At 49.0% G+C, this 14,741-nt stretch overlaps 2 protein-coding genes across 3 annotated transcripts; one reads left to right on the forward strand and one right to left on the reverse strand.

Annotated features, from left to right (window-relative positions):
- Window positions 1-981: 981 nt before the first annotated feature.
- On the forward strand, window positions 982-4,647 carry LOC114867418 (neuropeptide FF receptor 2-like). The gene is made up of 4 exons (XM_029170053.3): window positions 982-1,505; window positions 2,191-2,502; window positions 2,739-2,838; window positions 2,923-4,647. The coding sequence occupies exons 2-4, from the start codon at window positions 2,199-2,201 to the stop codon at window positions 3,818-3,820; spliced, it is 1,302 nt and encodes a 433-aa protein (XP_029025886.1). The 5' UTR covers window positions 982-1,505; window positions 2,191-2,198; the 3' UTR covers window positions 3,821-4,647.
- Window positions 4,648-8,005: 3,358 nt separating this feature from the next.
- LOC114867231 (probable global transcription activator SNF2L2) lies at window positions 8,006-13,194 on the reverse strand. 2 transcript variants are annotated; one of them, XM_029169734.3, is made up of 7 exons: window positions 12,316-13,194; window positions 12,120-12,160; window positions 10,263-10,492; window positions 9,875-9,980; window positions 9,171-9,272; window positions 8,913-9,063; window positions 8,006-8,833 (listed from the first exon to the last, which is right to left on the reverse strand). In XM_029169734.3, exons 1-7 carry the CDS (start codon window positions 12,386-12,388, stop codon window positions 8,700-8,702), a joined length of 837 nt encoding a protein of 278 aa, XP_029025567.1. In that variant the 5' UTR covers window positions 12,389-13,194; the 3' UTR covers window positions 8,006-8,699. The 2 variants fall into 2 exon arrangements, with proteins under 2 accessions (XP_029025567.1, XP_029025568.1); XM_029169735.3 differs by lacking the exon at window positions 12,120-12,160 and having other exon boundaries at window positions 12,316-13,168.
- Between the last annotated feature and the right edge of the window lie 1,547 nt (window positions 13,195-14,741).

Genomic DNA, 14,741 nt, shown 5'->3' on the forward strand with positions numbered 1-14,741 from the left:
CAACAAACCAAGATTTTAAAGCAAGATAGATACTAATTAGGCGATGATGAATTAAAACAGTGTTTCATGACCACAGATGTAACAGAGACTGTTTTAACAGATTAATGAGACCTGATGATGATTTCTCTTGGTTTGTTGTATTTCTAATTGAAGGGCTGCCTCATCATGACCCCTGGCTGCCACCAGGTGGAGTTAATGTGACAGTTTCCGGTGCTGATGTGAGGCCCAGGCGGCTGTAGACAGTTTGCAGCTGGATGTCAGCCTCAGACTAATGATTTTCCTGCTGTGAGGCCAAAGTGCTGCTGTCAACGTGCTGCAGCTAATTAGGCCGTGCCAGGCGTCTAAGTGCAGCTATTTGGGAGACACGTATTCTGTGGATCGCTACGATGCAGACGCTGGGTGTGCAGCGCAGCTGCGACTGAGGGCCGTGCGTTTAACGACGGAGGTACTTTCCCCCTTCGTGACCAATAATGGGCAGGAAGTCACTGTCTGCACCAATTCAGGTGTCACATTTGACCGTGGATGTGCAGAGACACCTAGACAAAGTAACTCGCTGTCACTCAACAGTCTGGGCTGATGATTTTCATCACCGGCCTCCTCACTTCCCCTCACGATGAGCTTTGACAACCTTTGGTTAAATATCAGCACGCTGACAAGTTCAACGCGTACCTGCTCTGAGCACACAACCACTTTCCCTAAGTGCAGCTACGGCGGATGAAGATCCTTAATGATGCTTATTATTATCTCATGCCCATTGTTGCTTTTTGTCTGCAGTGCTGCCAACTTTGCTCGAATCGGCGTGATGACCCCGAGAGCCGGAGGCGCCGCTGGGAAGATGCAAATCGAATTCGTATTATTAAAAAAAATCCCGGCCTCGTTACGTGACACAGGCACAAACACAGCAGCTGTTGCTTGTTGTCTGCGAGTCTCAGCTCATAATCCAGGCGACTTCACGCTGGAAGCTGTGTGTTGTGAGGTGCCCTCGCACAAACCCCAGCTGCCGGCGCGTTTCCTCCCACTCGTCTCGCTCGCTCGCTCCTGTTGAGACCGCATTCGAGCGAAGGGCGTTTGGGAGCGTTACTTGAGCGTCACACTGTGGCTCGAGGAGCTCCGTCTGCGTCACTGCGTTCCTGACAGGAGCTGGTGCTTCCTCCAGGAGCAGGTTCTTGTGCTTGTGAGTGGTCCAGGATGAGAGCGGCTCAGAGCGGCGGCGATCGGTGGACGTCTCACTGACCTCAACCCAGTTTCCCTGAGTGATCTGGAGGAAAGCAGGTGTTTCTTTGTGACGTGGCACCTCCCACGGCGCCTCCCGTCGAGTCTCTCCTGAGTGGATCTCATCTCCAGCCGCTCCCGTAGTCTCTGTCGGGCAGGCGCTCTGAGCAGATGCACAGGGCGTCGCTCAGAGGTGAGAGCGTGCAGCCTCGTTCTGTGTTAGCGCCGCTTTGACCATCTGTGAGCGCAGACGAAGAGGAGGACAGCGCACAGTAGGCACCGCTTCCTGTAAGGTAAGAAAGTGGATTCATTTAGTGTCTGTTACTGAGTCAGATGTGGACTTCTTGGAACATGTTCTGATGTGGAATCCCTCTTCTCTATCTCCTGGGTTCCAGATATTTGCAGAAATACTGCAAAAAAGTGCTTTTTATCTGTCAAAATAATATGAGCATATATATATTTTTAAAGCATGATCAAGGAAGCTTTTCAAAATAAAATGCATCCTTAAATTCCTTTCTACAGATGTTTAACGTTTATGTCATTCATCTGAAAGCAGCACGATAAATTTGCAGTGTGTGCAATATCTAAACACAAGCAGTGAAACTATGTTGCATTTTCAATTCATTACACTTTTTCAACATATGAAAGCAGGTGTGAAAATGAAATTATAAAATTTGACGGTCTGATGGAATTTTTTGATTCTTCCTGTGACACTGATAAAACATTCATCATGGACTCTGCTGCTTTTGACTTCACGCTAATTTAAACAATTGTGGAGCTGATGAGTCTGATGAGGAGGAGCGTGTTACATTTCACTCAATTCAGGTCGCGTGCTCTGCAGAAGGCACCGCCTGTAAACGCAGATAGGATTTCAAGTCAATATCAATCTCTCTCTCGATTAAGCTGGCTGATGTACCGAAAAAAATTATCACAGTCCTGTTGGAGTCACGAGCAAGTCCCTCTGTGTCTCACATCCAGCCGCCGCCATGACCCATAATCTAGTTCCCAACTCCACTTGGGAGGCGGCTCACGGAGGCCCGAGCCCCCCCCACAACGTGACCTACGTGGACTTCTACCTGCACGAGCCCCCGGTGGCGGCGGTCTTCACCGCGTCCTACCTGCTGATCTTCGCCGTGTGCATGGCAGGCAACGGGCTGGTGTGCTTCATCGTGCTGCGCAGCCGGAGCATGCGCACCGTCACCAACCTCTTCATCCTCAACCTGGCCGTCAGCGACCTGCTGGTGGGCATCTTCTGCATGCCCACCACGCTGGTGGACAACATCATCACAGGTCCGTAAGTCGAGTCGAGTCGAGTCGTGTCAAGTCGTGTCGAGTCGAGTCGAGTCGAGTCGAGTCGAGTTAAACCGGGTTGAGTCGAGTCGAGTCGTGTCGTGTCAAGTCGTGTCGAGTCGAGTCGAGTTAAACCGGGTTGAGTCGAGTCGAGTCGAGTCGAGTCGAGTCGAGTCGAGTCGAGTCGAGTCGAGTTTTGAATGGTAATCGAAGGCTCATGGTTTCCTTTATTGCAGGCTGGCCGTTCGGCAGTGTGGTGTGCAAGCTCAGCGGGATGGTCCAAGGGATCTCAGTGTCAGCGTCCGTCTTCACTCTGGTGGCGATAGCCGTCGACAGGTGAGGCTTCCTCCCACCTGCTGTTGATTACCAGAGCCTTGTGGTCTCCCATCCACCCCCTCCCCCTCCTCATCTCTGCTTCAGGTTTCGCTGCATCGTCTACCCATTCAAGCAGAAGCTGACCATCGCCACCTCCAAGTTAGTCATCGTCGTCATCTGGGTCCTGGCCGTGTCCATCATGTGCCCTTCAGGGGTCATGCTTCAGGTCACCCAGGAGCAGAGGGTGCGAATAGTCCTCGGCCACAACAACGACACCTCCCCCTTCTACTGGTGCCGGGAAAACTGGCCCAGTCAGGACATGAGGAAGATCTACACCACCGTCCTCTTCGCCAACATCTACCTCGCGCCCCTCACGCTCATCGTCATCATGTACGTCCGCATCGGCTTCACCCTCTTCAACACCAGCGTTCTGCCGGCGAGGGGCAGCGGGATCGTGTCCAGGGAAGGAAGCGGCAACACCAAGCTGAGCATGGAGGGTCGCCTCGCGGTGTCGAGGAAGAAGAAGAGGGTGATCATGATGCTGCTGGTCGTGGCACTGCTCTTCGTCCTGTCCTGGCTGCCGCTGTGGACCCTGATGATGCTGAGTGACTACGCCAGCCTGACGGAGCACCAGCACCGCGTCATCAACATCTACGTCTACCCCTTCGCCCACTGGCTGGCCTTCTTCAACAGCAGCGTCAACCCCATCATCTACGGCTTCTTCAACGAGAACTTCCGCCGGGGCTTCCAGGCGGCTTTCAAGTTCCAGCTGTGCGCCACGGCGGACCTGGAGCGGCAGAACACTGGCTCCAACCGGATCCGGCTGAACGCGGTGCTCCCGGTGCAGCCCGACGCCCTCAGCGGGTCGGGCTCAGGGGGAGGATCGGTGTTGGTGGAGAACGGGCGGTGCTCCCATCAGGAAGGAGGACGCTTGGCTGGTACAGGTCTGATCAAAGACCAGGAGCTGATCATGGAGGACCTGGAGAACGTGTCCCAGGTCTAGATGGACTGAGTCACCTGATGGACAAATGACAACACCCTCAACACATATATGATTAAACTCTATGTTTTGTCTGTGCAGCATTTGTCCTCCTTAATCATTCGGTGGCGACAGCAACTCGAGGTTGAACCTCGTGTCCCGTTGTTCACTTGGACAAATTTCAAATAACTTTTTCAAGAACATACGAATGACAATATTACACAACGGGTCAGATCCACTCTCAGCCCACTCCATCATGTCTGCTGCCAGCATTAATCCTGCACCTTCCTCATGCTGTGACACTCAGCCAGACACATATCAAGTGTGACATTACGAAAATAACTTTAAAACGACTCGCTGAACCAATATTTCCAGTGTTTTAACTCCTCTCCTACATATTTTCTGCAGGTGGTGCACCTCCTGGGAGAGTTCAATCAGGGCTATATTCTAAATGTGCAAAACAGTCCTCATGTATCTGCAGGTCCGTATTGTCTCAGGAACAAGGAGGGTCCAGACGTCAGCGTACCGTACCTGGAGGAGGGGAATGAAAGGCGGGGGACGAGGACGAGTCCGCGGCAGTTAGCTGCGAGCCCGTGGCCTTGACAAGTGGCTGCCTCATTGAAAAAACATCCATGTACGCACCTCTGGGACATAACGACGTCAGATCCGACCGCGTCAATATGAAGAATGACTTTCAAGTGACTCAAAAGACTAATCCTACTAAAAAATGTCCTCACACGAACAGTAAAGTGATCATTTTAAACATGTAGTGCTTGTGGTTGCATAACCGTTATTTAGATTTATATTATATTTATGGAAAATCTAAATATATCATGTCTTCTCACCAGAAACATGGTTTGCTGAGTTTTTTAACAGGCAGCGCTGGCATGTGGGTGTGGTGTCATTATGTGTACAGATGAGTGACATTACAGAGAGCGGCTCTGTTCACGCCCTCAGGGACAGAAGGAGGACAGCATCACCTCACGGATGCAGCCGTGGAGGGCAGCGCCATTCACCCCATGAGTTTTATTTCCAGTTGCTAATGACTGGTTGGGGAAGGTAACTGGGGTCGCGTTTAGAGCCTCCTCCGTCCTCATGACATCAGTGACTCTGAAGCCCATTTTCAGTCTAGGTTTGCTTTCAGTCAGTAATTTACAAAAACATCTGGCCTTTGTGCTTTTGAGCTACAGTAGTTACTTATGCAGTGAACAGGTCAGGAATATTTGCGGTTTCCACCCACATGAACAGAATAGTGTTGCGGCCTATGGACAGAACCGCTGCAATTTAAAGACAGGAAATGAGCTTTTAGCTGCTGTGTACTTTGTGAATAAACCAACTCCCAGAATAGTCTCCATACGAGGGGAAGTTTGAGCGTTTTGCCTCAGGCAGACAGTTGGTTGAAGATCATAATATAATATATATTAAAGTGAACCACAGCATGCACACACACGGTGTCAGCCTGGTTTCTCCCAGGTTCCTTTTCATCCATCAAGCGTTTCCTCGAGCTTGATGTAGCTTCTGCAAAGAAAAAATGTGACCTTTGTTATCAAATTGAAAGGTAGACGACGTGAAGGAGGAGGAAAAGGCAAAAAATCACCATAGAAACAAGCTTTGATCCGCCGGCCTCTGCAACAACAAGCCGCACAATCGACCGGCAGGTTTCTATGGGATGTGGCCATTGCTTTGGCTTATTTCCAGTTCAGGTCTGTGTAATGTAGAGTATAAACAGAGGCCTCTTTAACCTCAGATCAAAGTCTGTGTCAACACTAAATACATTTGTCCTGCAGTATAAAGGAAGACATGGCTCCCAGTTGTCTTGTTTGAATGGAAACTGATTAAACAAACACACATTTTCCAATTCTGTCAACATGCTACTAAATTACACACTTCTTTCATGTCAATACACCAAATTAAGGCTTAATTGTCCTACACAGTTCAACCTAACACAGAAATGCAATGATTCTTCCAATGTTTCTTTTCCACCCAGAATATTTTTTCACGCCTTGGGGTCATGTAGCTGACAAACAGGGTTTGTTTCGCAGTGATATTTACAAAAGTTGAAACCTGGTAGTGACAGGCACAGCACGCACATCTGTCCCACAGCTGGGGCCGATGGCGCTGACGGACAGAGCAGGGGGAGAAAGAACTCCTAATGAAGAGCGGGCAGGTATACTGTACCGTATGTGAGGGCCTCCTCGGGGCCCGACGGCTCCGTGATCCTCCTGGGACGCGTCGACAGCTGGACAAGAGGCGACGGGAAGTCTTCAAGTTAACACAGCTGCACCGAGGGTGACGAGCATCGCTGGCATTAAAAATTAATTCAGTGGAAATATATGAGCAGCGATGGGAGACGGGGGGGGGGGCGAGAAAAACATCGGTGACCAGTAGAATAAAATAATATGTAACAATAATATCAAATGCAACCAAGCGTTTCAAAGGGTGATCAGGAAACATGGTGCTAACTGTTAATCTGTGTCCATGGGGAGACGGGAAAATGGATTGTCGCCTCCACAGATTAAAGTCGCCTTCTGGACCTTCTAATCCCTAAAAGCCATTAGCACGTCCGCATTCAGCTGCTTCTCGGCCCGTGCTGCTCCATTAGGTGTGGGTGTCACTTAGAGAGAGGTTTTCCATCATGTGTCATGGCCTCTTAGTCACACGCAGAGCAGACGGGGAGCAGAGTCGGGGTAGAGGGGACACTTGTACCTGAGGAGCTACGCCGCTAAATAAAGTACATCACAGCTGATGTTATTCTGTTTGAGCAGATGAGACCTAACGTTTACATCCGCAGCCTTAGTTTGAGTTAATTAGTGCAGAACTCCAACCAGGCTGTTTAGCTCAGGTTTTATTTTTAACATCGTACTTTGGTGACGCACCCTGTCTAAGAACCGCTATAATAAAAAGCAGAGCTGACACTTATTACTTTTTTTTATTTTAGTTTATTTTTATATCCATGTACTGACTGAAGAGTTGATGAATGAATAGAACTGATCTCCTTATTCTGAAAACATTTGCCAAAGCTGGCCTCAGACCATCTAACAGTTGTTGAGTCTTTCATCAGAATGACAAGATGTTGCACTAGCGGCATTCAAACGTCCAGAGCCGTTAACAAGAAGATGGAGGAAAATACGACAACCTAAGGTGCTATTATCACTCAAATGAGTCGGCTCTGCAGCTCTTTGACTGCTTGGATCTGATCACTCTCCCTTTAAATTTAGTGGCGCTAGTTACACATGGATGTAGTTTAGTTATTAAACAAACGATAAGGAAAAATGTGCGTTTGGGTGTCAGATAGTTGCAGGCACAGCCTCCCTGGTGGTGCACTTTGTGGTGCTTTTACCTGCGGACCTGTCAGTCAGCTGCCGGACAGCATTGCACTAATGATCTCAGCTGTCATTTAATCTTTGCTCATCAGGTCTGTACCCAAAACACCACAGTGCTCCACAGAATGAAGCGGGGGAATGAAGTTAGAGACGGTAGCTAGCAGAACAGGCTCTGTATTTAAAAGAAGCACAGATTTTTTATTTTTTAGGACAGATGTGCGTTTCTTCTTCATGGCGACGTCGCATCGCTTTCCTGCAGTTCAGACGTTTGTTTGTTTGAGACTAAACTCAGACTGACGGCTGCAGGTCTGGACGGATGGAGGAACGAATGGATGGAGAGTTACGTGGATACACGGACAGATGGATATGTAACCAAGCAACTAACTTTTAATGTTAATATAAACATGATGTTCAGAGTTGCTGATTCACTTTTTTCACAGCAACAAGATGATTAAAATTAAATAAAAAAATAAAGGACCATTTCATTTCACTTCTACTCTTAAATGTAATAAAAACTGAAGACTCTATCTTCATTTAACTCAAATCTGCAAATACATGGTAATAGCTGCATTTCCTGTTTGATTATTAGTCTCTTTAAGCTTTATTTTATTACAATAAAATCTTTGATAGGTTTGTACATATGTAACATGTGATTTTATCATTACTGCATTGGCTATTTAGAGAAAAAGACTAATAGACGATGAACACGTCGAGGCAACACTGTTACTTAAACATGATCAAACCACCACCTTTGGCACGAGGAGGTTTAGAGATGACGGTTCTCTTGCGCCACCTGTTGGAACGCGGGCGGAAACACAGCATCACGGGGGGGGGGGGGGGGGGGCGTCATTCAAAAGCGCTGTAACAACTAATGAACAACAACACGTGGAGTTTTTGGTAAAATTTATTTTGCAAGTGTTTAAGTGATACATGTTTCCAGGGATTGTCTTAACAACAAAGTTTTCCATCCTCCCGTTCAGGAGGTGATGGAAAGTCATTCATTTCTTTTCCGTACTCTTCACACAAACTGTACAATATGTGAATATACTATAGCACAAAGAATACAAATGTTCAACTGGAATATTGGTAATTAGCCCCAAACTGGATCCACGAAGCGTCGGAAACAGACGAAAAGCATCCTGTCAGTGAAAGGCGTCGATGATGCCTGGCTTCTTCAGACGCGTTGGGTTGAAGCTGCTCCGGAGGAGGCAGCGTGAGGAGAGACCTACATATCATGCTCCAAGACAGATGAAGGCATTTCATACAATCAAATATACTCATTAAAAACAGTCAGTGAAATCGGGGTTTTTTTTTTTTTTTACATAATCTGCGGAAGCAATCACAGGGACCGAGGCGGATAAAATGGAAATGAGCAGCGAAAGTAAAAGACCAGCACTGCGGCGCGTCTGAGTGGCCTGAACCATTATCTGAAAGAAAAGGGCTTTGTTCCGTAAGTGGCTCTCTGTGAGTGTCCTCACCGCGCTACGTTCAAAGGGAAGAGAGGAACCGATGAAAGGGTGGATGAGGCAGATGAAGAAGAACACGCGGGGGAAAAAAAGGAAAGCGGAGGCGCCCCGAGCTCAGCCCTCGTCCTTGGTGGTGTTATCGTCTAGGTCCTCCTCGCTGTCCACGTCGCTGTGGAGCCTCTTGGCGATGGGGTTCCTGCCCCGCTCCTCCTTGGGGCCCTTCTTCAGCTGGACGGGCCGCGATTTCACTGATCGGCGAGAGACGGGGACACAGCGGGCGGTCAGCGGGCAGCGTTTCAGGTGTTCAGGGTGTTTTGCGACGCTCACCTGCCGACGCCACGAACTGGTCCTCGGCCGCGCCGCCGTCGCCGTTGTCGCCGTGCCCGGCGCCGACCGCCTCCTTCTGGGCCGCGTCGGTGACGATTCTCTGCCGCGCGCTCTCGAAGACGGACTTGATGACGATGGAATCCTCATAGATCTGAATATTACAACCCCGGGTGGTTTTGGTTTCTCCTTTGCCAGCATCGTTTACCAGGGAAAAATGGATTCAGCGGGTTCAAAATGAGAGATTTCCCCGGTGCTCACCTGAGATCCCTCCAGGTTATAGGTCTGGGCGTTGTGACACAGGAGGAAGATGTCCTTCTCCAAATCCCCCACACTTCTGTACTTGTGGTTGCGCACGCGTTCCTGTGAAGCACAGGAGTCTTAATGTGACCAATCAGCAGGTCCTCATCAGTGAGATGAGAGGCCACAGTAACACAACCCACGCAGCAGATTCAGCTCTAAATATGGTCCTATTCTTTGTCATACGTCTCACCTGGCTTTTACTCAGGAGGAGGTTTACTGTTGTTACTTTGATGAATGAGTAGTTCTGGGGATCGAAGGCAGCCTTTTTAGACCATTTAACTTCCTGTATTGTGCTATTCTCTTATCTTCTGGCTGCCTTCAACGTACATGTGTAAATCGAGACCTTTTAGTGATATTTCTGTCCCATCCTCTCGGTCCAGACTGACTCTGACAGCTGGATTCACAGCTGCAGCCTGTCCCTCTTACAGCCTACCAGTATAAAATGCAACCATATAAACTGTGCCTCACACTTTCAGAAACACGTGCATTATGTTGCGTTTAAATAGAAAATTTAAAAGATCACAAACAAAATCAAGCTTTAAGAGTAAAAGCTGTGTTTTGTAACTTTAAAGCTTCTTTTTTTATTCTAATGCACACGTGAGCTGTATATTAAAGTATCACTTCAATTATTCATGATTTGAGTGGATGGACGTTGACTTTACCCTGATCCTCCTGAAGTCCACGGGCTTTCGGATCAGCTCGTAGTACTCGGGCACCTCCTTCTTGGAGGGAAGCTGCACGAAGCCTTTGCTGATCTGCCGACCCAACCTGGAAACATTGGATAATTCATGATCTCATGATAAAGGAGGCCGTGTGTGCCAGCACATGGGTGACATTTAAAAGAGGCCCAGAATAGGCTCATAAAGGCCGCGGCTATAACTCATCATCTTTAAATAATGAGGTCCAATGTCATAGTGCTGATTTCTCATTTTAAGAACTGTTATTTGAATAAAAACGTTTATTTAACTCGGCCCCTTTGCATTGAATCTACAATCTATAGACACCTGACTAATTCATGCTGTTTTCAGTCAGACTGTAGCTGATGCTCACCCATCCTTGTAGTTGATAACCATATCCACCAGCGTGTTCAGAGTTCTGGTGAGTTCGGGCGGATTCGGAGGGAGCTTCTCAGCAGGGGGGCGGCCTCGCTTCCTCTTGACCTTCTCGCCCGTTTCCTGCCCCGTCTGGAGCTGTTTCTCCCCATGAGCGTCGCTTTTCCGCTTCTTCAGACCGACGTCCTCCTCCATCTCCTCCAGAGAACCGTTCTGGCCCGCTTCAGGCTGCAGGGGGGAGAGGACGGGGGAGGACAGAAAGCGGTACGGTGGAGCGGGGCATGACCCAATGCACGCTCGCTCCTCCAGCAGTTACACCGCACTGCTAAAAGCGGGACGAGAGGCCGAGAGGCCGAGGAGCGTTTGCGTGACAGTTCCCAGCGAGTGCGTTTTCCAAGACAAAAACCTGCAGACGGAACCTATGGACCATCAAATTAAATCGCTCACAGTTTCCATCTAATTAGCAGCAGCGGCTAGAGTCGGAGCATCCAGAAGTATAAAGTGTGGTTTTGTATTCAGATGAAAGCGGGTTCACTTATTCCAGTTTCATCAGAATTTGCATGGACTGGAGCCACACAACCGCCGCGCTGTCTCTGCAAATTTAGGACAGATTATTTTATCTGGAGGCTTTGATGTCAGATGATTATCGAGGGGCGGCAGAATCTAGCTTTTTAAATGCGCGGCGAGTGTGAATGTACTCGAAGAAGCCATGTTTTTCCCCCGGAATCGCAGGAGTGTCGAAATGCAAATAACGCCGCGAATATTAATCCGCCTTCTCCGCGCCTTGCACTTGTTTTTGTGCGCGGAGGCGACGCGGGCGCGCGGTTTCTAGGTGGGGTGGCGCTTTCCACCGCTTAATGCCTCCTTTTTTCCAATATCTGCAGCTACCAGTGTGTTTTCAACAAAGGCAATTAGAGGCCAGAAACATGATGCATGCAGCAGCAGCAGCAGCAGCAGCGGTGGCGGCACAGCTGGAGATAACAAGGGGAAAATAGAGAAGCTCGGCCGTCCAATCCCAACAGAATATTAATGCATCAATCACATGTAGTCCACACACAAAGGGGGGTATATGCACTAGTGAAAATCTCTCAAGGACAGGGATTAAAGCATGCTGGATGTTAGATTGGATAAGAGGAAGAGGAAAACAACAATGTGATTCAGTAAAAAAAAAAAAAAAATCAAAAGCATGCCTGCACTTCCCAACAGAGAGACACGGGAGAGAACTGAGTTAGAGACAACGGCACCACAGAGGCAACAATGGAAATCCCGCTCATCATCGCCCGAGTCCAACGCAGGCTTTGAAAAGCCCCGCTCGGCTCCCTCTGAGGGACTGCGGCCGTTCCAGCGGAATGCTGGCGGGATAGAGGGTAATCCTCAAAGATGTGTAGCACGGCTGAGAGCTGCCTGATTGACCGTGCGCGCGCGAGCGAGCGAGCGGGCGAGCGGAAGGGTGTCGGGACGGAGCGTGTGATGCTCCGTGGCTGCGTTATCTCCTAACAAGCCTGCCTCTTCCCTGACTAATCTGGCAAAGATTCCCTCTCATCTGTTACAACACACACCTACACCCCCCCAGCTCTCTCTCTCTCTCACACACACACACACACACGCTCATACGCGCGCACGAACCAACTCACACACACACACACACACACACGCACACTCGCACACGCGCGCGTCGTCTCCCCTGCCTTGCGCGCACGCGAACACACACACACACACACACACACACACACACACACACACACGCCGCCACGCACGCGCACACGCATTTCATCCATCTCTTTCTCTCTTCCCATGCGATGTAGCCTGGCTGAATCCCGCGCCCGAGAAGAAAGACATGGAGGAGGATATTTACCTGACTGCAATCTGCAGGCTGGCTATCGGGATCGGCTGCAGCTGTGGGGGAGAGAATTAGCAAGCCAGCATAGCGGCGAGCTGCTAGTCTCTTCATCAGCTGATCACTCAGAAGCAGAGCCCAGAAGGGGGGAGAATAAAAGCGCTATGTTTTCATATACAAATCAATGGGTTGGGGGAAAATACAAATGCCGTACCCATCTCCTGTCCGCAGCTCTCCGAAGTCTTTTTCCTGACTCTGGAAGGCCCCGAGCTTGTCTCCCTCTGCATGTTTTTAATATCGACTGTTGCCAGACGTTTTTTTTTTCCTCTCCCTTCCTACCCTGCTGTTAAAGTTATCGGGTCCATTTTTATTTTGTAAAAAAAACAAAAACGCGTTGCGTTCGGGAGGAAGCGCGGTGTTGTGTGTCGACTAATGCGGGGATGTTTGAAACATGAGTCCACGTCTGCGGCAACGCGGACATTGACGGGAGAGAGCGCGTTTGCGCGTGCGGCTTTAGGATTCCAACGGGGTGATTAACGCGTAAATGCGCACTCGGGTTACACGTTTGCGCGTTTGCCAAGAAAGCGAAGAGAAATATGTCTGCAGCTCCGAGCTGTAACAATGGCGGCACCAAAACAGTGGAGCTTTTATTTGTTTTAGTTCGCTCACACACATCTGGTTCCTCTAAACCAATTAGTGCCTTTGTCCAACATGTTGTGCAAAAGTGGAAAAAGCAGCGCTGGCGTCAGAACGCACGGCGCAGGAAATGAAGCGAGGGAACGGGGCTGCAATAAAACATCCTGGTGCGCGTTCTAAAACACAACCCCTGTCCTTTAATACGATGCAACTTTGGACCCGAGCTGGAATTCAGTGGAAGCGGAAAGAAAAAAAAAAAACAACCCCGATGCGTGTGAGCCGAACGTGGGGAGTCTACAGCAGTGTTCCCTTGCCACGCAGCGAGGTTGATCTTGGAGCAGCGGCCAAAGCCCATTTGTCACCCTTAACTTTTCCAGCGTCTTCCTGACTCCCTCCGTTCTGCAGCTACGTGATCATGGCGCGGTTAAACGTGAACCTGAGTCAAAAACACAAATTCAAGAGGCGACCATCAACTTCAAGCTGCGCGCGGCTGACGCGGACCTGGCAACCCCTCCTGCCCCGCCATCACGTATTAAATCTCCACTATCTGATCCTGAGGCCACTTGTGGAGAGTGGAACGAGTTGTGAACACACAGTGACATGCTGTGGTCCGTTAAGATGATAACCTCTGCTTGTTTACGCATCCGGCAGCCACACGCAGCCACATTAGTATGCTGGTGCCATGTCGGGCCACTTGATGAATGTATGTCCAATAATCTCTCCTTTAGCTGCACAGGAAGAGTCCGGTGCTTTGTTTTATGATAGAAACTTCCAGCTGTAGCTGGAAAGATGAAGATGAGAACAATGAGTCAGAACAGTAAATCAGCTGAGATAATGAAGCGAGAGGCGCAGTGATTCTCCACAGATCTGATAATCCTGGGTGGAGGCTGATAATCCTCCACGGGCTCATCGGTCTGAGCAGCACTCTTCACACCCTGAGTCCATTGTTGGATCAAAGATGCTGGTCCATTCTGATTGTCCTTAAGATTCATGCTGTGGTGTATTTAGCGTCATGGTGGTGCGTGTTCTCCCACTAGTGTGATGAAAGAGCACTGGTAGGAGAACGCTTTGAGTCTGATTCTCTGATTGCTTATTTCCTTAAAATAAAAGCTGAGCTTCTTCAGTTCTGCTTGTTGCAAGGCGACGAGGGGGATGTGTCTAAATAACAGCCCAAAGTGGAGTGAGTGCCTCGCAGTGAAACAGAGATATTAGTTCAGTACTATGTTCCCAAGAAGCACTTGCTCAAAACCACCGACTGTTACCATGGCAACAGCACATTTTGTTGCTGGACCTTGTATATCATTGTATTTTATTGCTGTTGCTGGGAAATGAGTCAGAGTGCTCTCAGTCACACGTTGCTTGCAGTAATGGGACGCGGTATCGCGCCCGGAGAGGAGGGAGCGACATCATTTCACACGTCTCCGCCGTGTCTTATTCTTCTGCCTCGTGCCTCCTATACTTTCAACCCAAACGGCACTTAGCGAAGCCCGGCAAACGGATTCCATTTGGAGCGTGTGGCAGAGGCAGAAGACAAAGGCCCTGCGTATGCATATCACGCAGTCAGATTGTGTTTTTGCAGGAAATACACTGAGGTTCCTGAAGTATCATGAGACCATTTGTCAAAAAAAAAACAGAAATATTCTGAATGATTCGTAGCCTAAACTAGTGGTTCCAATTTGCAGTGGTGCAAACACAAACGGAGCCAAGACTGCTTTGATTAGCTTCACTATGGAGGCTGTGATTTGAAGTGTCAGGTCACAGAGAAGCCCGGCGGTCTTCTGCAAGTGTGTTTAAATTTTAAAGCACCTCACTGTTCTATTAAAGCTCCTTGAAAATTCAGTGGACACCTTTAATACCTGAACAAGCGGATCATAGGACATTGGACAGTCCCTGGTGGGACGTGAGGTGAGAATGGGACTTAAAGGGAAACCTGGGTGTGAATCGAAACGATGTCCGCTGCAGTGCACAGTTAAAATAGCTATGGCTGACCTGCTGGAGGTTCAT

Source organism: Betta splendens, chromosome 12 (assembly GCF_900634795.4).
Source record: "Betta splendens chromosome 12, fBetSpl5.4, whole genome shotgun sequence".
NCBI lineage: Eukaryota > Metazoa > Chordata > Actinopteri > Anabantiformes > Osphronemidae > Betta > Betta splendens.